At 42.5% G+C, this 26,331-nt stretch overlaps 1 protein-coding gene across 1 annotated transcript in view; it reads left to right on the forward strand.

The window, feature by feature from the left end:
- LOC136882377 (tyrosine-protein kinase Dnt) overlaps nt 1-26,331 on the forward strand; it is a 322,584-nt gene that overhangs the window by 225,272 nt on the left and 70,981 nt on the right. The window contains exon 2 of the mRNA XM_067155004.2: nt 8,648-8,775. Within this exon, the coding sequence (XP_067011105.2) occupies nt 8,648-8,775 (128 nt within the window). The remainder of the gene's footprint in view (nt 1-8,647; nt 8,776-26,331) is intronic.

Below are 26,331 nucleotides of genomic sequence, written 5' to 3' on the forward strand. Positions count from 1 at the left end.
ATCCCAGATACTTTCTGTGATTTCTTTAATGGCACTGGCAGAATAGTTACACCGTATTATCACCGTAACAAAAGTGGAGTAAATGTATGACAAATATAATAATTCATAAATAAACATATTTACTTCCAAGCCTACTACTAGGCTGCAGAGTGATATAATTCTTGATGTTAGCACCCTCCGTTGGCAAAATTATAAACCGATGTGGCAGAGTCTGAGAGATTCTATGCACTGTCTCAAAGTTTCCGGCTCTATGGCTAAATGGTTAGCGTACTGGCCTTTGGGCACAGGGTGTCGAGTTCGATTCCCGGCAGAGTCGGGAATTTTAACTATAATTGGTCAATTCCGCAGGCACAGGGGCCGGGTATATGTGTTGTCTTCATAATAATTTCATCCTCATTTCGACGCAGGTCACCTGCGTGCGTCAGTTTAAAAGACCTGCACGTGGCAAGCTGCACTTGTCCTCGAACACTGGTGGCACTAAAAGCCATAAGCTCGCATCCGGGAGATAGTGGGTTCAAACCCCATTGTCGGCAGTTTTCCGTGGTTTCCCATTTTCACACCAGGCCACGGCCGCTTCCTTCCCACTCCTAGCCCTTTCCTGTCCCATCGTCGCCATAAGACCTATCTGTGTCGGTGCGACGTAAAGCCAGTTTTTTAGCCATAAGCAATGTTAAGCCCAGTAAAATGTGACAACAGAAGTTCACATAAACAGTTACATATTTATGGTTTTGTGCCATATTTCTTCTCTTTGAAACACTGCGCGAATAATTTCTTCTATAGCCGAGTAACGAACACTGCTCGTTATCTCGCGCTTCGCTTAGCGTTAAGGTAGGCGCGGATGGTGTGAACGCCTGGCACTGGCAACAGGCGACATGTTATGCGAAGTGCGCTCTGTGTGCACGCGGCCGTACTTTGACAGAGCCATGGACAAATACTTTAATACACCAATACCGGGCAGCTCTATCTCAACAGCATTGAGTGGAGTGCGAACAGCGACGGTGGTGACATCTAGCGTATTGGTGTGAACTGCTTACTTGTCTATGCTACAGTACACTCATTGGAAATATTTTGGGAATCAACCTGGGAGGAGTCATTATGACTCTGGCAAATGGGAGTGAAATGCGTTGTTGCCAGTCATCTGCAACATGAAGATATTGGATTCAGCAAGAGAATCCAACTAGCCTCTTTCACTCCAACTCCAGCACATAACCTGCAAGAGGTGCCCCTGCTAAGCCGAGCAACCCAGTGGAAGGTTGGGTACCAATCCCAGCGGGAAGTTGGGTCGGCGAACAGATCAGTGCTGGGGGCTTCAAGGCTTACAACCTTGACAGTTAACAAATTGTTACCTGCGGGTAACCACCCTAAACTTTTTTCTTAACTCTCGCAACATGGAGAAAACGACCAACGGAAAAACTACCCCAGGTGGTATAAAATCCACCCCCAGTTTTGATGGGGCAAGCAAGCCTTTGGATTCTGGGGAGCTTGCACCTTCATGTGAGAAGAAGAAACGTTTTAAGTTCTTGGCGACCATCAACATCAACTCCCTCCTAGAGACAGGAAAACTAAAACATACGCTAGATGTTTTAACTGAACACAACATCCTGATAACAGCTGTGCAAGAGACCAGATTCCTCGATCAAGAAGTGATAGAATCACAAGGTTATCGGATCTACAAAGGGCAACCCGGTGAAAGAGTGATGAAGAATGTGCCTCACTTGGGGACAGGCTTCATAGTCAGCAGCAAAATGATCAACTCCATCATCTCCTTTTCATCTCCAAATGGAAGAACGTCCACTATAGCTTTTAAAACTCTCAACAAAGCATACACAGTTGTTAACTTCCATGCACCTACTAATGACACCAACAGGAAAGATATTGAAAATGTGGAAACCTTTTGGAGGGTACTCGAAGAAACAATGGACCGGATCCCAAAACACCACATAACTATTTTAATGGGAGACTTTAACGCCCAGATTGGCAAAGAGAGAAAATTCAAGAACATAGTTGGAGATTACCCAGCCCACAAGAGGACCAACAGGAATGGGGAAAGACTGATTGATCTGTGCAGAAATTACAACTTAGTCCTCAAATCTACAGCTTTCAAACGCCTTCCTAGGAAAGCCATGACTTGGAGATGTCCTAACCCAATGCTTGGGGAATTCCAGCTGGACCACGTAGCCATCAGTAGAAGCAACAGCAAAGAAGTGCTGAATGTCAAAGTATTGAGAAGCGCAAACATTGATTCAGACCACTATCTTTCTTTGATCAAAACAAATTTCATCCCTCTTAAAAGCAGCAGGGAAAACCACTGCATCAAGTCACGAATTCCAAGGTTCAATCCAGCCAGGCTGAAAGATAACAATAACTTCACAGAGACCCTGGCTAAAAACAAAGACAAAAAAGATTGGCCCCAACTACAGAAGGCACTAATAGATGCAGCGACAACCACCATCCCGGCAGTCAGAAAGAACAAACATCCATGGTGGACAACTACTTGTGACAAAGCAATAGAAGAGAGAAAGCAAGCATGGCTAAAATGGAACCGTAACAAAAGTCTGGAAAACCATAAAAACTTCTTAGAAGTTAGGAAAACTGCAACTAAAATTATCAGGAACACCAAGAGGCAGTACAATAAAAATATCATTGAACAAGCAGAGAGGGATTTTGAAAGAAACAACACTAGAGACTTCTACCAAACTTTTAAATCTCAAATAACACCCTACTCAGCCCCTACACTTCACCTTCGGGGAGCTGACGGAAATCTGAAAATGAACAATGAAGAGTGCACCACAGTTCTAGCAGAGTATTTCAACAACCTTCTAAATTCAAGGGAACCCAAGGAGAAACTGCATTTCGAACCTCAGAATGTTACTAAGTCGGACTCTCTCCCACCAACAAAGGGGGAGATCAAGAAAGCCATTTCAGAATTGAAATGTAACAAAGCAGCGGGCGAGGATGGAATCATAGCAGAGCTCTGGAAATACGCTGATGAGGAGTCAATCCAAAGTATCCATGAAATCATATCAAACATCTGGGTGACAGAAGCGTTACCTAGCGACTGGACTTCAGCTATCATCCACCCGTTACACAAAAAAGGCGACAAATCAGATCTCAACAACTACAGAGGGATTTCCCTTGTATCAGTGACGTATAAGATACTCTCCAAAGTATTACTCACAAGAGTAGAGGCTCAACTAGACTCCTGCATCGGAGAGTACCAGGCTGGGTTTCGCAAGTCAAGGTCATGCGCCGAACAAATCCTGAACCTCAAAACCATCATCACTTACAAAAACCTAAGCGCCTCACCCTACGTGGCAACATTTGTTGACTTTCAGAAGGCCTACGATTCAGTAGATAGAGAATCACTCTTCCAGGCACTCGCTGAACTGGGACTAGATAAGAAAACCTTGAATCTAGTGAAAGCAACTCTTACCAACACTACTGCCAGAATCAAATTCAGAGGGGAACTGTCCCAGAGATTTGAGATCAAAACAGGTGTTAGACAAGGGGATGGCCTATCTCCAATCCTCTTTAATTGCCTACTTGAAAAAGTCATTCGTGAGTGGACGAAAATGCTACAGGATGACTCTGGATTGAGAATTGGCTACAAGAAAGACAAGTTAACAGTCAACTGTTTAGCCTTCGCAGACGACCTTACACTCCTGGCATCCAGTGTGGAGGAAGCTATCCATCAACTATCCTCTCTCGACCACATAGCAGCTAAAGTAGGGCTGAAGATCGCCATCAACAAAACACAGTTTATCACCAACATCAAAGATGCACCCAAATCAATCCCACTGGGGGACAAAACAATACAAAGGACTAACTCCTTCAAATACCTAGGAGAATGGATAACCCCAAACATGAATGAAGATCAGGCCATGAACAGCAGATGCATCAAATTGGAAAATGCCTACCACCTATGTAAGAGTATGTACAAATCCAAATCCCTCTCCCTTAACCTCAAAATCAGGCATTACACTACTGTAGTGAGACCGTCAGTACTATATGCCTCAGAATGCCTAAACATGGTAAGAAAAGGGCAACTTAGAAAACTGGAGCTGAAGGAAAGGAAGATCCTGAGAAAAATCATGGGCCCCATTAAAGAAGAAGGCAAGTACAGAATCAGGCACAACAACGAACTGTACCAACAATTGGAGAGCATTACAACATCTATGAGGAAGAGGAGATTGAACTTCTACGGTCATGTCATGAGAATGGACAATCAGAGGCTCACCTCCAGAATCTTTCACGCCATCTCTAGAGGGAAAGCGACTAATGCCAAGTGGGCAAGACTCGTCAGAAAAGACCTTCAAGAATTGGACATTGCTCCCAGTGAAATTTATGACAGGAATAGGTACAGAACGTTGATCAGAACATCAAACTCTCTCCAGTCACTAACAGAAAAAACAGTACGTCCGGGAGGAGGTGTGAAATGGACTCAGGAGCGAAAAGACATTCACAGTGCAAGAATGAAGGAGTACTGGTCAAAGAAGAAAGCTGCTAGAGATAAGAACCACGTGGTCCATAGCAGGCCCAAACGGAACTAAAAAAAAATTAAATAATCACAATAATTAAGAATGGAATTTTAAAATATGAAATACCTCCTTCATAAAACTCCAAACGGGCATTATGTTATCCGTGCCTTTCGCTATGTCTTAAAATTATAAAGCAGAATTTGTTTGAGGATCCATCCAGCCTCTGAGAGAAATATGTAACAACTACCCTCTCCTCTTCTTTCTAGCCTTTTCTCAATTATCTAGCGCAGGATTTTGTATGAACCTAGCCTAGTTTTCCGGCCGAATGCCTTTCCTAACAGCAATCATATGTGGAGGGATATATACCGTACTCACAATCGCGTGTTTCTGTGGTGGTTTTCCGTATGATGTGTTGTATATACTTGAAGATGCGTATGAATACGAACACAAACCCGTAGCCCTCGATCTACAGGAATTAACAGACGCAATTAAAAACTACGACTTAGCCGGGAATCGTACCAGAGTCCTCTGAACCGAAGGCCAGTACGCTGACCATTCCGTGGTGGTGATCATTTTAAGAGGAAGTACAACTGGCCGGCCATCCTCTATTAACACTAATCAGAAGGGAAATGGAAGAGGTCCAACACTCCGAAGAATTAGGGAACTCACCTCACGCTGCTATCTCGCGTTTGCTGTACTTTGATTTTCTGTTTTACCTCTGAAGACAGCTGCCTCTGTGGATCCGTGGTAGAGTGTCGGCCTCCGGATCCCAAGACAGCGGGTTCAAACCCGGCAGAGGTAGTCGGATTTTTGAAGGGCGGAAAAAAGTCCATTCGACACTCCATGTCGTACGATGTCGGCATGTAAAAGATCTCTGGTGATACATTTGGTATTTACCCGACAAAATTAATTAAATCTCAGCCATAGACGCCCAAGAGAGATCCGGTTTACTCTAGGTCCGCTAGATGGCAAACAGAGTAAACCGGAACGTCGAAATTGACGAGCAGACAGCCAGATGGCGTCAAATCGAAATGTCTGCAAACGGTAGCTGAGGCCATACGATTATTATTATTATTATTATTATTATTTTATACCTCTGAAGACAGACATACATATAAAACGCATATTGGGGTTACGTGAGTGAACCACGATGTTCCTGACAAGGAAGAAGTGTACAGAATTTCCTGAAGTCTCTTTCACAAATTTATGCATGAAGAATTACCATACACACGTATTGAATTAGGCGGACTGGTGCTCAAGCCTATATCAATAATACACTGAAATAATTTTCTTTCGCAGGGCTGAGTGGTTCAGACGGTTGATGCGATGGCCTTCTGATCCAAATTTGGCAGGTTCGATCCTGGCTCAGTCCGGTGATATTTGAAGGTGCTCATATACGTCAGCCTCGTGTAGGTAGATTTACTGGCATCTAAAAGAATTCCTGCGGGACTATATTCCAGCACCTCGGCGTCTCCGAGAACCGTAAAGTACTTAGTGGGACGTAAAGAAAATTATTATTATTATTACTACCGGGCGAGTTGGCCGTGCGGTTAGGGGCGCGCAGCTGCGAGCTTGCATCCGGGAGATAGTGGGTTCGAACCCCACTGTCGGCAGCCCTGAAGATGGTTTTCCGTGATTTCCCATTTTCAAATGCTGTGGCTGTACCTTAATTAAGGCCACGGCGAGTTCCTTCCCATTCCTAGGCCTTTCCTATCCCATCATCGCCATAAGACCTATCTGTGTCGGTGCGACGTAAAACAAATAGCAAAAAAGAAAAGGTTATTTTCTTACCGCAAAAAAAAAAAAAAAATTCAAGACTACCGCGATAACCATTACGCTACAGGCGCACAAGTTTCCGACTGTGAAATTTATGGTACTGTTTAACAATGTGGACCCTCAGATTTGAGTATACTAGAGTTCCATATTTGCTAATATTATTGGGTTTATGTCCCACTAACATTTCAGTAGAGTATTTGATTGATTTTCTTAATATAAGGGGCATAGAATGTAACTTCAACTCAGATGCGAGGTCATTACTTTTTTTAATACTTGCGATACTTATCGGTTCACATGCTCTTTATCTTGCTAGGTAATTTGTTCAGCGCATAACACTTTTCTTGGAATATAACTGCAATGTAAGATTATTTAGTGACAAACACGGATACATTATAAACAACACGGCAGTGCGCCATATGTTATTGAAGAGTAGGTCACACCAAGCCACTATCGACTTTCTCGCTGAAAACAGCAAGCCGCCCGGGATTGGTGTATTAAAGTATCGTCATGGATTACAGTACACAGTGACTCTTAGTGCATTTCATGTAAATCCCACGTGGTCACAGTGACTTAGTGAATTACGTAATTTTAACGGAATAAATCAATTTGTAAAGGGCTACGTGGCAGCTCGATCAATTTGAAATCAACCGAATTACTGATGTCCAGTGACTACCCGGTGTTAAACTCTAAATTCACTCATGGATTAAATATACTAAATACTATACAGTCTTTAACTGCATAAAGTACACTGCTACACGAAATATCATGTGAGATGGAGTGTTGTCACACGGCTGTTCCACGTGATGAATAGAACTACTGTGTCCTGCTACCACATCTGTGTTTACCCCGGATACGGACCGAGATTTGACAATGACTTGCTTGACAACATTCTCACCTGCACTGCTACTGTCCTCTGTACACATCTCCAGACAGGGTGTTCCAATAATGAGTGTCACCGAAAACGAAGATAGAATACAAACAGATAATATATATATCAGTCAGTACTGAAAATGAAAACCTACAACCTGTCTTCCAGTCATTGACGGGTCAGGGATGGAATGAATGAAGCAGATATAGGCTGTTAGTACGATGGGGTCGCCACTCCCAAAGTGATTTATTAATAACTGATAGATGCTATGAAATGAGAATGGAGAGTGTTGCTGGAATGAAAGATGACAGGGAAAACCGGAGTACCCGGAGAAAAAACCTGTCCCGCATCCGCTTTGTCCAGCACAAATATCACATGGAGTGACCGGGATTTGAACCACGGTATCCAGCGGTGAGAGGCCGACGCGCTGCCGTCTGAGCTACGGAGGCTCATCAGTCAGTACTATTAATAAAAAATAGGGCCCCGTGCCTGCCTCTTACCCGGAGGCCCCGGGTTCGATTCCCGGCCAGGTCAGGGATTTTTACCTGGACCTGAGGGCTGGTTCGAGGTCCACTCAGCCTACGTGATCAGTACTGAGGAGCTATCTGACGGCGAGATAGCGGCCCCGGTCTAGAAAGCCAAGAATAACGGCGGAGAGCATTTGTCGTGCTGACCACACGACACCTCGTAATCTGCAGCTCTTCGGGCTGAGCAGCGGTCGCTTAGTAGGCCAAGGTTGTGACTTGTTGAAAGTTACGTTCGTTCTCAGCTGGACGCGGCTCGACGTAGCACCGGGCAGCTTACATCACAGTCAAGTGACAGACCTTTCCCCGCACCATTTTCAACGAAATGTTGATTACAGCACAGCTAAAATCGCTAGGAAAACATTTAAGAAAAACTATTCGTGTGTGATTTATACTGTGCTCGATATTTTCTTGTATTTACACATTCAAGGAAAACTGGCACGTTACAACACAGCCACTGAACAAGGGAATGAGAGCTTAATATTCTAGCTTTACTACATTTATATTATCAAAGCATAACCCACCTCTAATATCCCCTACAACAGTACCGTGGTTTGTGGTGGCGTTCTTTTCGATATAACAGACTGAACTCACTGAAGGGAGGTCCACTGGCTCTCTGGAGTGAGATTCGGCAAATCCCTTTCATTTTTCATTAGTTTGCCACCATTTCGAGTCTGACTAACAGGTCTTTGCCTGCGCTCATCGCCTGCCCGCGGGACGAAACCTCTGCTCTTCTGGATCACAACACTTCAACTTCAGGTGAATGCAGTTTGATTTTCTGTGAATGTAAAACTTCTATATGTGCGGAGTTGAACTGTTGGTACACTACTGTTACATAGAAAAAATAAGATCATTACGCCTGATCGATGGAGCAAGTTGTGCCCATAACTCTATAATTATTCTCTCGATGAAGAAAGCCAAGAACACAACATGTGGACTTCCAAATGTTATTAACATATTTTCCATCCGCTGCTTCATTAGTGTTTTCTCTCTTGTTTCAGGGCTGACGGCAGAACTGTTTTACGTCCGCGAGGGAGTTATCAACGAGTACGCGCTCAACTTTATAGTACCTGTGCCTGCAGCCATCCCGACACTGCATTTCACATGGCAGAGCCTCATGGGACAGCCGGTGAGTCCACCTTACTCTTGCTTCCTAGTGTCTAATGAGGTGAAAAAATGAAACATATATCTTCGCATAATTATGTCCCCGGTGACTTCCTAGAAAGAGTTGAAATTGATTATTAGGATCTCTCCTATTTTGTGCGAAATACTTAATTCTGTATTGGGATAATACTGCTGATATGTTAGGCCATGAAGTTAAACATATCATTTGGAACAATTTTATTTCGTTACTATCATAATTCAGCCAGCTCGATTGTGGTTACTGTCAGGAAGGGGCATTGGCCATGTTTATCCATGGTATTGCTACTCGCCCTCGTAATCTCTTTCTTTGAACTTTGTCCTCAACAATCGACTTTTGAAGACTACCTTCTCGGCGTATTACTTATTCAAAATAGCGCCATGATCCGCTGAGAGAATTACGACAGGCGAACTTTTACTGAAATTTGGTTCAGAATCGACATGTTTTCGCTATCCCAGTAATTCTTTATTCCTTTATAAGACTGAAAGTAGTTATATTGCAACTGTATTGTTGCTGTCTGTTTTATTCTAGGATGACCCACTAGATATACACACACAACCGTGAATGACCACACACACTGACTGCTGTCTATTTACAAGACTCCCACAGGGAGTCACCTTCCGTAAATCTAGGTAGACATCTGACATTATTTTTACTCCACCTTTGCGCGTTCAGTCCCTACACACACAGCAGCTGCACGCAAGAAGGTTTGAATACAGGGCTGCTGACCATCACACACACACACACACGACAGTTCGTTGGCTCGACTCCAGAAAAAGTCCACCACTCACACAGTCAACACAATGTACGTGGCCGCTCTAAACACTGACTACTAAAATCAGCTGTCACATAACAGCAACAACTCAACAGACCACTACGATTCTCCAACTTTACTCACGTCGGTCTACAGTTCAGGTAAAATGAAATGGCGTATGGCTTTTAGTGCCGGGAGTGTCCGAGGACATGTTCGGCTCGCCAGATGCAGGTCTTTTGATTTGACACCCGTAGGTGACCTGCGCGTCGTGATGAGGATGAAATGATGATGAAGACGACACATACACCCAGCCCCTGTGCCAGCGAAATTAACCAATTAAGGTTAAAATTCCCGACCCTGCCGGGAATCGAACCCGGGACCCCTGTGACCAAAGGCCAGCACGCTAACCATTTAGCCATGGAGCCGGTCTACAGTTCAGGTAGAACATACACACACTACTACAAGCAGTACTCCGCTCGGTGCACGGCGATACTCTGACGACAACCAATTCTACTGCCTTGAACTTCCAATCACTCGCTCCACGACGGTGTACAGAGAGTACTCCTGTCAGTACACACACCGTACTCCGCTCAGATACTGTGACATCGGTAGCACACGGACGATACTGCCGCCCCAGTCCGACTACCGAAATTCAGCACTGACTGATTTCGCGGCTAGCCTCCTTTTTGATGATGGAGTACTAGAATATTCGGGGCTCGGCTAGAGACAGAACATGTTCCAGAAGGTGCACGGGGTAACCAGACGAAGAGAACCACTTTCCCTCAGGCTCCAGGAGATATCACAGGGGGCTGCTACAGAGCTGGCACGTAACATTGTGTTATAAACGCATCTTTGTCGAAGAAATGGTAATAAAATATAATAAATCATAATCATTTAATTTGAAAAAATGCGTGACTGACCGCCATAGCTATGGTGAACCTGTGTGTGCGTGTGTGTTTTTCCGACTAAACACCGTGACAGCTCTCATGACCAGTAAATAAATCTTCATATAGCACGACGCCAAATGGGGAAACCAGAAAACTTCTCTCTGCTTTTATGCCAGAAAACTGAAACTTTTCAAGTTGCATTATGATACAGGTTCTCTACCAATCAGAGTTCAGATTTTCATTATGATACAACTGTTTGACCAATTAGGTAAGGATAGCATCGCAGCTGCACTCAACGCACTAGCTTCGCACTTGTTTCTCAAATCAGATATGTCGGACACACATATTAACAACTACTTCCAATATTCCACAACCACACGGCACCACCAACTGTACAATAAACAATTTGTATTTGAAATAAAGCTAGGTTATGATAACCTTCTATCAGAGCTTTGAAAACATGACATTGTCAAAGTCTCTGATCCACTCACGGAAAATCAATAACCCAGTGCATGCGCTCTATTGGATAAACTCAACTGTCAAGCGACATCTCGACAGAAATTTATGAATATTTAAAAAATAGTTATAATTATCGTCGAGCAGAACCAGTCGTATGCCACTCGCCTAAAATGGCAATTACGACTTTCGTACGGAAATTATAAAACTCGCGATACTCGTGTCTTTATTGTTGCCATTATAAGCTTGTTGCATAATATACTATTTTATTACCGCGGTGCTTTGCCCTTCTGTACGAAAAGGATGGAGCTAGGAGAATCTCAGGGACAGGAAGACAACTAGAGCTAAACTTGAATACAGTAGTCATCGTAATTGGAATACATCTTATCTCCGATAATAACGACACTAAGGATACGTGAAGTCATTAACGTGTGTGTACGCAAGATCTCGATTATTAGACTGATAATTAAAGAGTCACTTGCGTGCAAGTGTTGTGTGGCTCTCGGCGCAGTGTAGTGTCGACACGCTGTGTGGCCAAGTTCGTCTTCCAATAGACCTTTTCCCTTGAATTGTCCCTTCAATAATTACTTGTAGTAACTGGTATTTATCGCCTCTCATAATATGTCCCAAGTGCCTGGTGGCCATGATCGTTAAGGCGCTGAAGTCTAAACGGTCTGACACCGAGGTTAGCCGGTTCGAGTCCCGTTGGTCGAAAAAATGTCCACCATCAGAATGTTGACCGGCAGGGTAGGAGAGGAGGTAGTAATCACTAGATTGCGTGCCAAAAGCCTGGATTGAATTCCAAACCTCTCTGCAGTGCTCATATGGAGTGAGGGCATATGACACTCTTGATGGTGATTCGTCCATCGGATGGGGACGTTAAGCCTTGGTGCTATTTGACAGGAGTAGGCTATGTGCCGAAACCGGGTTTCACCCTCTCCCTTCCTACTATCATGTATCACGTCATTCATTTCATCTCATTAACTCCTCTGATGAGGTTGGCGTCAGGAAGGGCATCCGGTCATAAAAACCCGCCACGACAGATTCATCTCACCTCATACCCGACCCCGTAGGGAAACGGGACGAGGATTGGACAAACATAATATGTCCTAAGTATCTTATTTCTCGTTGAGCAAGCAATAGGACCTCACTATTCGAAAGTTTCAGTATTCATGCTATACGTAGAATACGTCTATACAAATGCATTTCAAATGCCTCAATTCGTTTTTCAGTATTTGGGTCCAAGGTCCAACTTTCACACCCGTAAAGGAGGACAGAGAATATGTGTAACAGCGGATCATTCCGATTCTCAGTGATAAGCTCAGGTCTGATCGTATGAAGTATTTTCTCATATCAATGAATTGTTTCCGGGCTTGTTCTATTCTAGATTCAACCTCTTTCTCAGAGTGACGCTGACTGCCCAAATACTGGAAGAAGGATACTTGCTCATCTGTTTTTCCATTTATTGTGAGGGTTGTTGGGTTTTTCCTTTTAGAGAATAAATAGCCCGCATTCCTCATTGCATTGAACTAAGTGATTTATCACGCGTAATGTCGACCCAGTGGCGTATCCTGGAATCTCCACTGAGGCATGCAACTAGTAACCATGCAGTTAACACAATGTATTAAGTAAATTTCAATTCTACTCACCCTAATTACATGTAAGTGAACTCGAGCCAGGAGCAACCTTCACTTGTCAGGTGAAAACGAATCTCACAGCGAAACGACTATTCACGTTTATGGCACATTCCCCAAAGAGGGAGATAGCCAATAAAGAAGAAAAAAGAAGAATTTCTGTTTGAACACGTCGGGAAAGTTCGCAACTCCAAATTTTCTACAATTGTGCGCTCATTACAAAAATAGACGTCCTATATGCCTTTTGCATACAAATAAATAAATTAATTAATGAAAATAAATGAATAATATAGAAATTGAAAAACTCCCCACACGGGGAGTCGAACCCACGACCAGCGAATTACTAGTCCAAACTCTTACCGCTACGCCAACTACTGCTCGGTGTTCGCGCTAACGTAAGTGGCTTATACGATGCGAGAGCCGCGTCAAGATTATTATTTTTCATTTCTATACGCTTGGCCATCTGAAGTTCCCACTTTGCGTACTTTCATTTCTAGCCAAGCCCTGCGTGTTCTATAAAGTTGAACGAACTCGGTGGTGACGAGTAGGGAATGCCCCCTTGTAAGAGAATGTTTTATCATTTACAGGAACGTCCGCAGTTGTAGCCCTTCTCGCAAGCAACTCAGTGTTGAAAACGTAGCGATATAAGCAACGAATTTTAGGCAAATAAAATATAATAAAGTAAGATAATATATTCTTTTTATTCCTAAAAATTGCAATCCTTTTCCTAATCATCGTTATCCGGTCGATTAGATTAGCAGTTTGCATTTTTCTACCAGAAACGAGGTATTAGACATTTTCAGAAAACGAGTTCCAGGAGAAAGAGAGGAAATCTATGTGGGCGGAGGAAGGAACATGGTGCTCGTTCACGTGGTCGCCAAGATTGAAGAAAGGAAAAGAAGAGGCTAGTGATAAGAAAATTTGCGACATTTTCGGCTCTTGTTCAACGAGAAGACAGGAAGCATCTGACGAGAAGACGTTCTCTACTGTACGTTCAGCGAACTTTTGAACCGGAGAGCTTGCTCGAGGTTTCTTGTGGTGGTCTTTTCTGAAACATGCCAATTCCATGAATGGCAGTTGCGCCTTGCAACTTGGACAACTGAAAGTAGCGATATGAGCAACGAATGTTAGGTAAATAAAGTATGAGAATATATTCTTTTTATTCCTAAAAATTACAATCCTGAAAATAGATGAAATTGCTGGGTACACGTTTGTCTTTGTGCGATGGTTTGTAGAGGTTTGTTGTTTGATTATTCTCTCGGTCCCACAACTGGTCCTACAAGAAGAATGAGTGCGTGCCGGAGTGGAGCCATCAAATTAGCAACTCGACGGCCCAGCTCTCGTAATGATAGGTTGTATCAAACTGTGAACTGTTCGTGGGCGGCTTAGAGACTCTCTGTAAGAATTACATCTCATTTGTTGTGACGGTATCTGTAAGGAGCAAACAAACCAGGGCAGGGGTCTGTAAAACTTTCTTTCTTTCTTTCTTTCTTTCTTTCTTTCTTTCTTTCTTTCTCTCTTTCTTTCCTTCCCAATCCATTTACCCTCCAGAGCTGGTTTCTCTCTCGGACTCAGCGAGGGATCCCACCTCTGCCTCAAGGGCAGTGTCCTGGAGCGTGAGACTTTGGGTCGGGGGAATACAACCGGGGAGGAGGACCAGTACCTCGTCCAGGCGGCTGCACCTGCTATGCTGAACAGGGGCCTTGTGGGGGGGGGGGGGGATGGGGAGATTGGGAGGGAAGGAAGCGGCCGTGACCTTAAATTAGGTACCAATTCGCCATTTGCCTGGAGGAGAAGTGGGACACAACTGAAAACCACTTCGAGGATGGCTGAGGTGGGAGTCGAACCCACCTCTACTGATACATCCCTTTTTGATATGACATACCCTGGGTTATTTTGACATCTGTACAATTCCTGATTACAACGCAGCAGTTTGCACTCAGACAACAGTGTGTACCCGGCCTGGATTATCAGTATTGCCTGTAATTAGTGCCTTTCATCACCTCTTTGATGAATCGATGCACAAAAAGTAATAATAATGTTACTTGCTTTACGACCCACTAACTACTTGTACGGTCTTCGGAGAAGCCGAGGTGCCGGAATTTAGTCCCGCAGGAGTTCTTGTACGTGCCAGTAAACACGAGGTTGTCGTATATGGCCACCTTCAAATACCACCGGACTGAGCCAGGATGGAACCTGCCAAGTTGGGGTTAGAAGGCCAGCGCCTTACCGTCTGAGCCACTCAGCCCGGGGCACAAAAAGTAGAAGTTGTGTGTGCAAAATGTGTTTAGGGTGTTTTAATTTTTTTAAGTAGGCCTATACCTGAAAATGTATTATTGTTGCAATGTGAACGAATGTCTAAGAAAAGGTGTTCAATTTGTTAACTTTATGAGAACTCCCTAGAGAAGAAGAAACACGGTGAAGTAGTTTGTGATTATTAATGTGTCCATGAGTAATATAAAAGGTCCATACAGTAGAGCCAAGTCTTTGTGTTTAAAATAAATTTGTGGAAACACGGTGGAATGAAATATATCCCATATTGTGTTATATTTAGAACGTTTGCAAGCATTTCTTATGAAGTGTCAGAATGACCCATTGCCGTAGTTCTAGGATTGTCAGATTTTCTGCTGTTCTAGTGTTAAAATATTCTGCCATTACCTTGCGTTGCTGGGTCTTCGGAACGCCGACTGCGGCCCCTGCCTCCCGAGTAACAACCCCGCACTCACTAAACTTGAGCTACGAAGATGACAACACATCGGGTTTTATAGCATTTCGAGAGGAAGTTTCCAGAACTCTTTACAGATGCCTGTTTTGTGTTGTTTCTTGTTGAAAGGGGACTAACATCTAAAGTCATCGGCCCAATTGACTAGAGAAAATATTCCCAACATTTTTGATTGGTTGGTAGATACAGGAGTTTGGGGGTGGGGGCAGAAGTGTTGACAAGCCGTGACACAAGAACAAAACAATCTTGAACAACTTAGGTTAGGTAACACTGAAAGTGAAATTTTCCCTTAAGAATTAATTGTGCTTAAACCCGTCAGATGCGGCACGTATTACGATGGTAGAGACATGTAACAGTTGCAAAAACAAGTAACTTGCATTACATTAGTTCAAGTTCAATTACATAGGTTGCCTTATAGAAGGCGCGCAGTTTAACTGGACGGAGAATGTGTACCCCCGTTACATTCGTTAAAGTCATCTTCTTAAACTTAGTCCGTTCTCTTTCCTGTGTCGCTGTTCAACGGAGATGTTGCATGTTTCTCAGGTGCATCCCTCATTCTTCCTAAATGTTGTACTTTTCGTGCTGGATGCTCCAAGTCCTTGTGAACCTCCTACTACTTTTCTCGTATCCTGTGTGCCAGTCTCTGTGGATGTGCGCATAAAATATTCTCTTCTTTTCCTTCTCAACTTCCCATCTTTTTCATAAAGTTCTCGATTCGCTCTCAGTGCGAACATGGCTTGTGAATCTAGTGATTTTTTTTGGATCTGAGATTTTTCTAAGGAATCTCCTTTTCATTGACTGATTCCGTTACTTTCGTCATATAGACTCAGAGCTCTGACCACCGTACAATAATGTTTTGGGTGGATAGGGACTTGGATTTACAAGTTCTATGACGCAGTCTGAAAGCCATTTCCATCTTCCGCACCCTTCTATTTACAGCTTACATATTATTATTATTATTATTTGCACGTTTCAATGGGAGATGTTTCAGAAACGATCCTCAGTTGTAGCCTATCAGCAGTAGTTTCTCCTAGCAAAAATGAGCTGAACAAAAATAGTTAGAATTTCTTTTAAATATTTGTTGTGCCACAGAAGATGTACTCGGCACTACGGCTGTCATGGCTTGAAGCAGCTGTTTCACACAACAGCTTGTGCCATCCCTGAGGGACTTGTTCACTCAAGAACAAGATAGCGGAGCTTGCTTCTTACCGGGCGACCCCGGGTTCCTCTCATTCTACACGAGAGTAATATTCTGCAGTTATTCGATGGTGAGATGGCAGTGGCGGTCTACAAAGTCAAGAATAACACATCTTCATTGGGGTAGGTTACTGATCTGTTGACATGGTTATGAGAGTATTTAGGGATTGTATTAAGGAGAGGGCGTATAAGACCCCAACTAGAGTATGGCTCCAGTATGACTACTTGATATGAGAACTGAAAAAAAATTCAAAGGAAAGCAGCACGATTTGTTCTGGGTTTCCGACAAGGGAGTAGTGTTACTAAAATGTAGCAAACTCGGGAGTAAGGAGACGACTATGTGGTATGTTTCGAGCTGTCAGTGGTGAGTTGGCGTGCAATGACATAACCAGTAGAATAAGCTTGAGTTGAAGTAGGGAATTCAAGACGACAGATTCGGGAAATATTCATTTATAGGACGAAGAGTAAGGGATTGGAACAAATTATTAAGGGAAATGTTCGATAAATTTGTAAGTTCGTTGAAAATATTCAAGTAAAAGCTGAGGAAAACAAGTGATAGGGTCTAAATGCACATCAGAGAGGATTCGTAGCTCTGATCATCGCTTGCTTTGTAGGCGAAGGCTCGTCAGAGATAAACCGCCAAGGGGATATCTAACAATGATACAACACAGCTGTTTTCTTTCAAACTTTGGGAGGCAGTTGATGTATATGTTCGATGGTTGTGCAATTCTTCCTTATTTGACGAGAAAATCGTCCTGCATACCTGTTGGCAGCGTGGTGTCTCTAGTGGCCAGCGCCTCCGAAAACTGTAAAACCAGTCGCATTATTATTTATTTATTTATTTATTTATTTATTTATTTATTTATTTATTTATTTATTTATGTACACCGATATAGCCGACTGTTTCTTAGGCTTACACCTTTTTATTTACATTGTAACCATCTTCCGTCGAGTTTCTTCCTAAAGATGTTCCTCTCCATCATGCTACGTGTACCTCCTTCAGCCAGCGGGGCTGTGTGCGCCATTTTCTCCGGGTTCATTCTTTTCAGGTGACCACAAAAGGTTAACTTTTGTTTCTTTATAACACTGTTGATCTCTTCGAATCTCGCCTACAGTTCTTGCTTTGGAAGACCCAAAATCTTCCTCTCCTTTTTCTCAATCGACGGTGTTTCTTGCCGGACTGAGTAGTGCGCAGTAAGATGTGTATCATGTCTGTCTGTTAGGTCATCAGCCCAGAGGCTGGTTGGATCCTCAAATAGCACCACCAAAGGTTATGCGGTTATAAGGAAACCCCCAAAACCAATGACAGCACCAAAATGAGGCGTACTAGGCAAGATGAGGAGTGAGGTAGTTTGCCATTGCTTTCCTCACTGGGTCAGAAAGTTCTATTGCAGCACGACTGACCCTATGAGCAGCACCTTTCATAACACTCAGATGCACTAGTCATGCTCTGAAAGTCATTACTCAGCACTACCCATACCCCAGCAACTCCCATATTGTCACAGCCATGGATGTTGACTGGGACTTCGGTGGAAGCTACACTTTACTCTGGCCTGTGCCAAGAGATGGATGCAAAAGTACTGTATCCATCAAGAAATGACAGCATATAGCTCATTTTAATTGCCAATCCCATCTTCCTTGTTCTTTTTCCCGTAGCTTCCTCCCTCCGTGGGTGGGGGCGGTAGAATAACACCCACGGCACTTCTGCCTGTCGTAAGATGCAACTATAAGGGGCTCCAGGGGCTCTTAACTTGAGAGCATGGGTTGGCGACCACGGGGCCAACCTGGCATTACTTGCACTTACTTGTGCCAGGCTCCTCACTTTCATCTATCCTATCCGACCTCCCTTGGTCAACTCTTGTTCTTTTCTCACCCCGACGGTATTAGAGCACTTGAGACCTAGGGAGTTTTCCATTTTCATGCCCTTCGTGGCCTTTGTCTTCTTTTGGCCGACACCTTCATTTTTCGAAGTGTCGGATGCCTTCCATTTTTTCTCTCTGATTAATGTTATATAGTGTATGGTTGCCTTGTTGTACTTCCTCTTGAAACCACCACCACCAGAGCTTCCTTTTCCGAATCCATATACTCTGCTTCTCAAAGGAGATCCGTAAGCCTGTTTTATGAGCTATTTCTTGAAGAATTTCCACCTCTTTCACTTCTGTTTGAAGATGGTCTGCTCGGAGCATATCATCCCCGAAAGCATTCCACTCTCACTGCGTTTTGAAGATCACTTTCGGTATTATTATTATTATTATTATTATTATTATTATTAGAGTTCTGTTGAGAGTAACACTACACACAGCAAGAAGTGGAAGAGGTTATCGGCAGGAGAACAAGAGGGAGGTCCTTGTAGGAGATGACACTGATGAACCTTCCAGTAATACATGATTTCTCCCCAACACACACACACTGTTTGTTTTCCTTGCTCCACAAGAACAGGGGAGCTGGGCCGGAACATAAACACACCAGGAACAAGCAAATAGTTTTGAAGTTTTAAAATAAACGACTTCAGTGTGATGAATTTGCGTGCTGCAAGCAGCAATGCAGTGTATGCTGGTCGTACATTACAATGTGTAGGAAGGCTCTACGCGCCCTTTGTTCGCTAACGGACTGAACACATAAATATATATTCTTCATCAGTTGTGTATTGTTTAGAATATACAGCATTTTTGAAAAATAGATTATCCATTATGTCGCAGACTATACGTTCCTATACCTCCTATGGGTGTGGCTTCTTTCAGATATTTCACAACACACCACTGTTCCGGGTGGGACTGTGCTGTCCAGTAGTTTTACATATAGATAGAAAAAATCTAAAATCTCTTTTGGGTTGCTATTCAAGGAGACTATTACTACTTTTTTAATTCTCTGGTGACAGGAATAAACACAAAGTTTAAACATCTTTTTTGATAGCTGAAGAGAATTTTTGTTTTTTTATTTCTAGCTGAAGAGTATTTTTGTAAGTGTTCCGGGTGTGACAGGAAAAGACAAGTGCTGTTCACACGTGCATAACAAATTATTTATTTAATTTGCTGAGTAGGTTACCTAAGAGAATAATGGGCTCTTATGGAGCGTACAAGAAGTAGAGGGAGACCAAGACGACGGTGGTTAGACTTGGTTCCTAACGATTTAAAGATAAGAGGTATAGAACTAAATGATGCCACACCACTAGTTGCAAATAGAGGATTGTGGCGACGTTTAGAAAATTCACAGAGGCTTGCAGACTGAACGCTGAAAGGCATAATCTGTATATATATATATATATAACACGACCTGACTGACTGACTGACTGACTGACTGACTGACTGACTGACTCATCATCGCCGAGCCAAAACTACTGGACATAAAGAAATGAAATTTTGAGGATATACATATATATATATTTTGCAATGTAGGTTCTCACTAAGGAAGGATTTTTGGATATTCCGGTGCTAAGGGAGTGAAAAGGGGGTGAATTTTTAAAATGACTGTCCTATATCTCAAAAACTTAACAGTTTAAAGACGTGAAAATTGATATTTGGAATTGTCTTTAAAAATAAGGAAACGCGTATTTCTTGTTTTCGGAAAATCCTCTTAAGGTGGGGGAGGGTGCAAAAAGGTGACAAAGGGGTTGAATACGTTTTATGAGGATACTTATATCTCTAAAACTGAAGATGTTACAGTAATGAAAATTGGTATTTGGAATCTCCCTTAAAAATAAAGAAACACGTATGTTTTGGTTTATGGAAAATCTACTTAAGAGGGGGTGCACAGGAGTGACAGAGGACGTGAATTTTTAAAACGAAAATATCTGCAAATGCTGGGGCTATGCCTTAATTAAGGCCACGGCCACTTCCTTCCCACTCCTAGCCCTTTCCTGTACCTTCGTCGCCAAAAGACGTATCTGTGTCTGTGCGACGTAAAGCAACTAGCAAAAGAAAAAGTTCGTAAAGAGAGAGCGGATAGTTATCAGCGTCCGGGACTTGTGAGGCTTGTTCATCGTATTTTTTAATCACAGCGATTTGGAGTGCGAGAATTCGCCAGACGCACTACGAGTGCCTGGATTGCAGTACAACTTGCTAGGGTGCAGTTTTACATACAACGGCCTTCTCAACAGGAGACGACCATATACTGTACATACATACACTGTTACACCTTTCAGCATTCAGTTTGCACGCCTCTGTCAATTGATTAAACGACGCCACAATCAACATGTGGCCTTGTATACTGGACTGAAGAAAGAAAAATGTGGGGAATATTGGGCAAATTTTAAAGTCCAACAAGAAACCAGTTGAAATACCGTGGTCCAAAGCTACCCGAAATGAATCAAATTATTAATAATAATACCTTTTCTCTTTCAGAGGTGATCCAGAGGAAGAAGTGAAGGTTTCCCGTAAAACTCCTTCTCTGTGATCACGGCATCAAGTCACCATATTTCCTTTAATCTTGTACTATTCCATTTCATTTCAGATCTGGAGATAATATAGGTACTTAGTACTGTTGTTGTCATGTCTTACTCACCCGACCAAGTACAAAACCCCAGCTAAAAATAATTCGCCCATTAGAGAAGGCTCCCGTCAAATAAACGCCTTTGACATGGGCGCTCTTTATAAACCAAACAGACGTCAGTCCCTCAACCACCATATTTACCACAATCTGTCGAACAGAGCATTAGTCATTCATAAACTGAAATCGGCAGGGCTGCCAACATGCATACTTAACTGTGCCTACAAACATTTGTCTGGTCATTATTGGACACCTCGGGTACAGAAACTAAGCTTCTGGCTTCATATTACGATTAAACAAGGCAATACACGTTGGATTCACTGCGAGGCGGTCATTGTTTAGTGTTTTCTCCAACTTTTATATTCTATCATTCTTTTGTTCTAATTTAGCCAACATCTGGTATCGATCTTTGTATTATGTAGTTGTAGTGGATATTTAAAAACCAAAACCTACACGTGTTGACCCCGACGTGAAGTACAACGGAACACGCGCCGGCATGAGTAGCGGTAAAAACACCACTCTTTTGGCGTAAAAAGACAAGGTTTTGTTTTTACAACTTGAATCCGAGTTTGTCACTAGAAATATAACAAATATCATTGTATCTTAAGATCTGTGGACAGTGAAATTGTGGAATTAATATCCGACTACATAACTAGACCTCTGTCGACTACACCGTATAAGGACTTGAAAGCACGACTTGTCGCAGAATTCGAAGAATCAGAGACCTGCAAGACCTAACTTAGAGAAATGGGTGTTCTTGCAGCTTCTCAAATAATCGACGATTTTTAGAAACTACAGAGGCAGTCCCTCGCCTTTTCCTACTGAACATTTAAACCAGTCATTGCAAAGTACTAAGATACTTCACAACTCCATTACATGCTTCAATGACTTCTTGAGTGTAGATTCAAGTTTCAGAAGCAAATAAGTCTTTAAAAAACAAACAAACTGTTGCTAGTACTGTCTTGCCATCGTGGATTGCACCTTTCGGAGTCTGTAAATTCATCACCACAGACAGAGGACGATAGCGCTCAAATGGTCGGTTCCTTCTTCAGGGGTGCGACACCTGTTCAGAGCAAGTAATTGCTCGTATTTTTCAGGCAATGACGTGCGCAATAGACACAGAACTTGGATAACTTTTACGCACCTCAATATTTGTCACTATTTCCTCGGTCAGCCCCTCCGTCTTACAACTGATGATGGTAATCACGATATTGATGGTAATAATAATAATAATAATAATATATCGAATATTAAATAACGCATTCGCCTTGCTTGTACTTGGTGCAAGGCTTAATTGGGACCGGGTGTATCTGTTGCGCCATCTGTAGGAACGAGGTAGATCAACACCTCCTAGATATAAGGCCTCACAACTGTTCTGGGAATATACTGTGACGTCAGCATAGGCAGGCAAGCTTGAACCTTTCAGTAATAACACAGCAATGAGTTTGGCCATGTAACGCTGAATTTAGAAGAGTTTTAATTCGTTTAATGATGCCAGTTGCTAATACCGTCGTACGTAGTGGTACTGATGTGTTGCGTACTCAACTGTAAGGAGAATTGCGACAGTGATAACGAAGTGCATGCATTAAGTTTACGAAAGACGAGGTTATGCGGCAGATATGTTTACGTGCAATTCCAAGACAACACTACAGATTTACTAATAACTCAGTGGTGAGTAACTATTATTATTACATTCTCACACAATAATAATGAGTATAGGCCTACGACGTATTTAACTACACGCAACAGCTGGTGATATATAGGCATATTTACTCTTCAATGATATAAGGTTATGTTAGCTCACAATCATGGGATACATTATTTCAACGGTATTATTATTATACGAATTAAAACATACTACCTACAAGAGCTGCTGGTGTAGGCCGAATCACTCTGTAAATGCACGAATTTCGCTCACGGTGATACATTATTTTACAGGTATGCCACAGATATTTCAAAGTCGGTGATATTTTATGGGAAGTAACTGGTACCGATCCTCAGGAAAAACTTTTAACTACTCCTCTTCCAAGACCACGACTGTCAGAGACTGCAGTGGCTTATATCTTTCCCAACTGCCCATCATATTCATATTTACATTCTAGCCGGTGAGGAGAAAAACCAGGCAAAAATGTAGAATAGAATGAGGAGCAATAAACAGAGCCACTCTAAGATCGTACATATCTCATACACAGAATTTCAATCCACAATCTTACACAGCTGAAAAGTACAATAAACATGTTGTTACCTGATGGTTGTTTTACTGTGATGAAGTGAACGTAAGTAATTTTTCTGTACGTCGATACATCAAGGCAGCCATACTGCATAGCATATGTAATCATCTTATAGAACATAGCCATTATTCTAAACGGGTTTTATTACATACATACATACATACATACATTACATACATTATCATTATAGACTGTTATGCCTTTCAGCGTTTCAGTCTGCAAGCCTCTGTGAATTTACTAAACGTCGCCACAATCCTCGATTTACAACTAGTGTTGTGGCCCCATTTAGTTCTATACCTCTTATCTTTAAATCGTTAGAAACAGAGTCTAACCATTGTCACCTTTATTCTCCATTCGCCTCACGTGACCCCACCACCGAAGCCGGTTTATGCGTACAGCTTCGTCCATCGAGTTCATTTCTAAACTAGCCTTTATCTCCTCATTCCGAGCATCCTCCTGCCATTGTTCCCACCTGTTTGTACCAGCAATCATTTTTGCTACTTTCATGTCTGTTACTTCTAATTTATGAATAAGATATCCTGAGTCCACCCAGCTTTCGCTCCCGTAAAGCAAAGTTGGCCTGAAAACAGACCGATGTAAAGATAGTTTCGTCTGGGAGCTCACTTCCTTCTTACAGAATACTGTTGATCGCAACTGCGAGCTCACTGCATTACCTTTACGACACCTTGATTCAATCTCACCATATTACCATCGTGGGAGAACACACAACCTAAATACTTGAAATTATCGACCTGTTCTAGCTTTGTTTCACCAATCTGACATTCAATTCTGTTGAATTTGTTACCTACTGACATCAATTTAGTCTTCGAGAGGCTAATTTTCATACCATACTCATTGCACCTATTTTCAAGTTCCAAGATGTTAGACTGCAGGCTTTCGGCACAATCTGCCATTAAGACCAAGTCGTCAGCATAGGCTAGACTGCTTACTACATTTCCACCTAACTGAATCCCTCCCTGCCATTTTATACCTTTCAGCAGATGATCCATGGAAACTACGAACAGCAAAGGTGAAAGATTACAGCCTTGTCTAACCCCTGTAAGTACCCTGAACCAAGAACTCATTCTACCATAAATTCTCACTGAAGCCCAATTGTCAGCATAAATGCCTTTGATTGATTTTAATAATCTACCTTTAATTCCATAGTCCCCCAGTATGGCGAACATCTTTTCCCTCGGTACCCTGTCATATGCTTTCTCTAGATCTACGAAACATAAACACAACTACCTACTCCTCTCGTAGCATTTTTCAATTACCTGGCGCATACTCAAAATCAGATCCTGACAGCCTCTCTGTGGTCTGAAACCACACTGGTTTTCAATCAACTTCCTCTCAACGACTGATCGCACCCTCCCTTCCAAGATGCCAGTGAATACTTTGCCTGGTATATTAATCAATGAGATACCTCGATAGTTGTTGCATTCCTTCCTGTTCCCTTGCTTATAGATAGGTGCAATTACTGCTTTTGTCCAATCTGAAGGTACCTTATCAACACTCCATGCTAATTTTACTACTCTATGAAGCCATTTCATCCCTGCCTTCCCACTATACTTCACCATTTCAGGTCTAATTTCATCTATTCCTGCTGCCTTATGACAATGGAGTTCATTTACCACCCTTTCCACTTCCTCAAGCATAATTTCACCAACATCATTTTCCTCCTCCCCATGAGCATAGCTGTTCGCAACACCACCAGGATGATTTCCTTTAACATTGAGAAGATGTTCAAAATATTCCCTCGACCTTCCAGTGATTCTCTGGGATCTATTATGAGTTCACCTGAATTATTCAAAACACTGTTCATTTCCTTTTTCCCTCCCTTCATAAGATTCTTTATTACTGTCCAGAAAGGTTTCCCTGCTGCTTGACCTAGCCTTTCCAGGTTATTACCAAAATCTTCCCATGACTTCTTTTTGGATTCAACAACTATTTGTTTCGCTCTGTTTCTTTCATCTACGTACAAATCCATGTCTGCCTCTGCTCTTGTTTGGAGCCATTTCTGATAAGCCTTCTTTTTACGTTTACAAGCTGTTCTCACTTCATCATTCCGCCAAGATGTTCGCCTTTTCCCATCTTTACACACAGTTGTTCCTAGGCATTCCCTTGCTGTTTCTACTACAGTATCCCTGTATGCCACCCACTCACTTTCTATATCCTGAACCTGCTTACTGTCTACTGTTTGAAACTTCTTACTAATCATATCCATGTACTTCTGTCTAATTTCCTCGTCCTGGAGATTTTTCTACCCTTACTCGTTTGCAGACAGATTTCACTTTCTCTACCCTAGGCCTAGAGATACTTAGTTCGCTACAGATCAGATAGTGGTCTGTATCATCGAAAAATCCGCGGAAAACTCGTACATTTCTAACAGATTTCTTGAATTCGAAGTCTGTTAAGACAGTCTATTATGGATCTGGTACCCCTAGCCTCCCATGTGTAGCGGTGAATAGCCTTATGCTTGAAGAATGTATTCGTAACAGCTAAACCCATACTAGCACAGAAGTCCAGCAAACGCTTCCCATTCCCATTTGCTTCCATATCTTCCCCAAATTTACCAATCATCCTTTCGTATCCTTCAGTTCTATTCCCAACTCTCGCATTGAAATCGTCCATTAGCACTATTCCATCCTTGCTGTTGACCCTGACCACGATGTCAGTCAATGCTTCATAAAACTTGTCAACTTCATCCTCACTTGCACCCTCACATGGTGAATACACAGACACAATTCTAGTCCTGATTCCTCCAACTGACAAATCTACCCACATCATTCGCTCATTTACGTGCCTAACAGAAACTATGTTGTGTGCAATGGTATTCCTGATAAAAAAAACCTACCCCAGACTTAGCCCTTCCCTTTCTAACACCCGTCAAGAACACTATAATCTCCTATATCTTCCTCGTTTTCTCCCCTTACCCGAATATCACTTACTCCTAGCACATTTAGATGCATCCTCTTTGCTGACTCAGCCAGTTCTACCTTCTTTCTTGCATAAGCTCCATTAATATTGATAGCTCCCCATCGAATTCCATTTCGTTCGCCAAGTTGTTTCCAAGGAGTCCCTCGCCTGTCAAATGGGAGTGGGACTCCGTTACTCCCATAGGTCCGAGGCTTGCTTAAAATGTTCTGAGTTCGGTAAATTCATGAAGCAGGATGCT

The sequence above is a fragment of the Anabrus simplex genome, chromosome 10 (assembly GCF_040414725.1).
Source record: "Anabrus simplex isolate iqAnaSimp1 chromosome 10, ASM4041472v1, whole genome shotgun sequence".
Classification (NCBI taxonomy): domain Eukaryota; kingdom Metazoa; phylum Arthropoda; class Insecta; order Orthoptera; family Tettigoniidae; genus Anabrus; species Anabrus simplex.